Source organism: Gymnoscopelus braueri, assembly GCF_963280865.1.
Source record: "Gymnoscopelus braueri genome assembly, chromosome: 1".
NCBI lineage: Eukaryota > Metazoa > Chordata > Actinopteri > Myctophiformes > Myctophidae > Gymnoscopelus > Gymnoscopelus braueri.
This window is the reverse complement of record NC_137603.1, coordinates 18,005,801-18,008,413: the sequence shown is the minus strand read 5'-3', so window position 1 is coordinate 18,008,413 and position 2,613 is coordinate 18,005,801. Positions and strand designations below refer to the sequence as shown.

The 2,613-nt window shown below is 40.8% G+C and overlaps 1 protein-coding gene across 1 annotated transcript in view; it reads right to left on the bottom strand.

Annotated features, from left to right (window-relative positions):
- Positions 1 to 899: 899 nt before the first annotated feature.
- The window catches only part of rlbp1a (retinaldehyde binding protein 1a), a gene marked incomplete at its 3' end in the record, with an annotated part of 5,166 nt that continues 3,452 nt past the window's right edge, over positions 900 to 2,613 (bottom strand). Inside the window, exons 4-6 of the mRNA XM_080430202.1 lie at positions 2,002 to 2,160; positions 1,500 to 1,610; positions 900 to 1,046 (exon numbers count right to left, since the gene is read on the bottom strand). Coding sequence (XP_080286328.1) covers positions 900 to 1,046; positions 1,500 to 1,610; positions 2,002 to 2,160 — 417 coding nt within the window. The remainder of the gene's footprint in view (positions 1,047 to 1,499; positions 1,611 to 2,001; positions 2,161 to 2,613) is intronic.

Below are 2,613 nucleotides of genomic sequence, written 5' to 3'. Positions count from 1 at the left end.
GGAACTATTCTGATCATATAAGAAGTGACAATTCTAGAGTAAAGATACATAATTATTTTGTGATTCAGTGCCAAAGGTATTGGTACACAATGTCCATCTGAGTGTCGAACTCTGCTTAATAACTGCAGACACTGTTGACACGAACAAGGCTGTAGAGATTAAAACAAAGAAAAAAAGGCATTGCACTGCTTCCGGAAATTGAGCTCTGCTTGATTTTTCCACAGAAAATGTAATACGGGAGGACATCCCATTTTACACATCATTAAATATAATTCTACAACACACTCCTGAGACCATAATATACAGGCTCCCTATTTTTTAAATAAATTCTATATTATCATTTTAGACTAGAGGCACAAGGCTGCTCTCTAGAACTACCATTTTAAGGCATTATGAACACCAAATCCATGGCCTTGCACTGGTCTGGTTATGAGCTTGGCCATCACATTATGAGTTTTCTCTTCCTCAGTGCTCTTATAGTTAGGCTACTAGGTGATGCATTCACAGGTTGTGAAGAAGCTACTTGTGCTGTAAAAAAAAAAATACCACCATTAACATTCAGAATTGTTCCACTTCCAAGTTTTTCTAAACCACATCCTTTTTCTTTCTTATTTATAAAGTATATCCCTGGCGTTTTGCCCCACTTGCAAATCATTCCTCGCTTCTAACATTACATACAGTATGTCTTAAATGACCATAAAGGGATTCCTGCAACACAATGAAAATGCCACCGTATAGCTTTATGATCTATTAGGAAGCTATACGGTGGCATTTTCATTGTCAAGACAGATCACATCTAGACAGAGCCATCTAGGGGTGAAGGCCACTATAATTGTTGGTTTTGAAAAGGACTGACAAACTGTTCCAGCCTCATGTTTGGTGGTATTAACAGCATGCTTTTAGAGAGCGGTGTCTTCAGAGCCAAAAAGCTTGGTGGCGATGGCCTTGTAGTCGGCAACAGGAGCTGTCCCATCAAAGTCTTCAGGCAAAAGGTCTGCATCAAAGTCCTTCAAATAGCCATCTAGCACATCGCCATGAACAAAGACCTGGGGGAAGTTATGGGCAGAGTTTAAGCATTATAAAACTGTCATGATGCAATGCGCTGTGAGCTTGTAGATCAGCTATTTTAGAACATCTTTGAAAAATAGGGCTCAAGTAGTTAAATAAGAGTCATCATAGTATCCATCACCAGAAAACAGGCAATATGGGAAATACAAATTGCATGCACAATTAAGTGTTTAAGTATTGATCAGAACAATTAGCACCTCAGAATCACACAGAAAGTTAATGGCTCCCTTTTGACAAAGATATGAAAAGTTCCAATCTGAGAGTTTCTGAGCCAAAATGTAATAGTCAGGTAATTGGTCAATCATTATGGTTAGCGAGTGCCCTCTGGTGTAAAGTACATACTTTCTTTTCAAAATGCAATGTGTTTAATGCCACAACTTTCATGCATTTTAAAATGTACATAATCTTAAAGCCCCCTCCACCCGACTCACCCTCTCCAGCAGTTTGCTCTTCATGAAGGGTTTAACCACATTATAGGTAGTGGTGAAATACCAGGGCTGGTGGGTGACATGGACTGCCTTGAAGCGGGCAGGGAAGGAGTCCTGCGTATGACACACAACACAGACCCAAAAAATATTAGGAAAATCTTTGTGATTCCTTTGAATGGTTTCTGGAAATGACGACAACATCGGTTCATAACTTGAAGTGGTTTGTTTATATGTTTTTCTTTTTACTAGAGCTAAATGAATAGTCAGGGTATTAGTGGTAGTAATTGATTGATTGATTGATTGATTGATTTATTGACAATTTGCACATAACAAAACAATGTACACAGGGAATAGTCAAAAGGATAGACACAAGAAAGCCAGAAGCTTATTTCCATCGTGGTCTTGTTGATCTTGGTGTAGGTGCGGGCGTGCGTGTGAGTATCTATATGTGTATGCGTGTGTGTGTGTGTGTGTGTGTGTGTGTGTGTGTGTGTGTGTGGCTGACCTGTAGCATATCCACCATCTTCTTAAGTTCCATGGGCTTTATCCCTGAGGCATGCTGCATGGAGAAGCCTCTGAAGTTCTCAATCAGGACAAATCCATTGATCTGGGTCTCTTCATTCTCAAGCAGCTTCTCCAGGATCACACAGTATGCCCTCAATGTCTAGAACACACAGATTCATTCTGTTGCATAACTCTTGCATTAGTAATTATTCTGACAGATTCGATGCACCCATGATAGGCCTGCAATATTGTACAAACACACACACACACACACACACACACACACACACACACACACACACACACATATATAATACAGTGTGTGTGTGTGTGTGTGTGTGTGTGTGTGTGTGTGTGTGTGTGTGTGTGTGTGTGTGTGTGTGTGTGTGTGTGTGTGTGTGTGTGTAAATGGTAGTTCAGTGATTCTCATTTCAAAGACCCCCAGTTTAAGATGCATTAGGCCACGGCCCCCCAGTTTGAGATGCATTAGGCCACGGCCCCCCAGTTTGAGATGCATTAGGCCACGGCCCCCCAGTTTGAGATGCATTAGGCCACGGACTCTCATTTGATGCGATTCTTATCTCTGGGAACCCTGTTATAGATTTGATGTTAA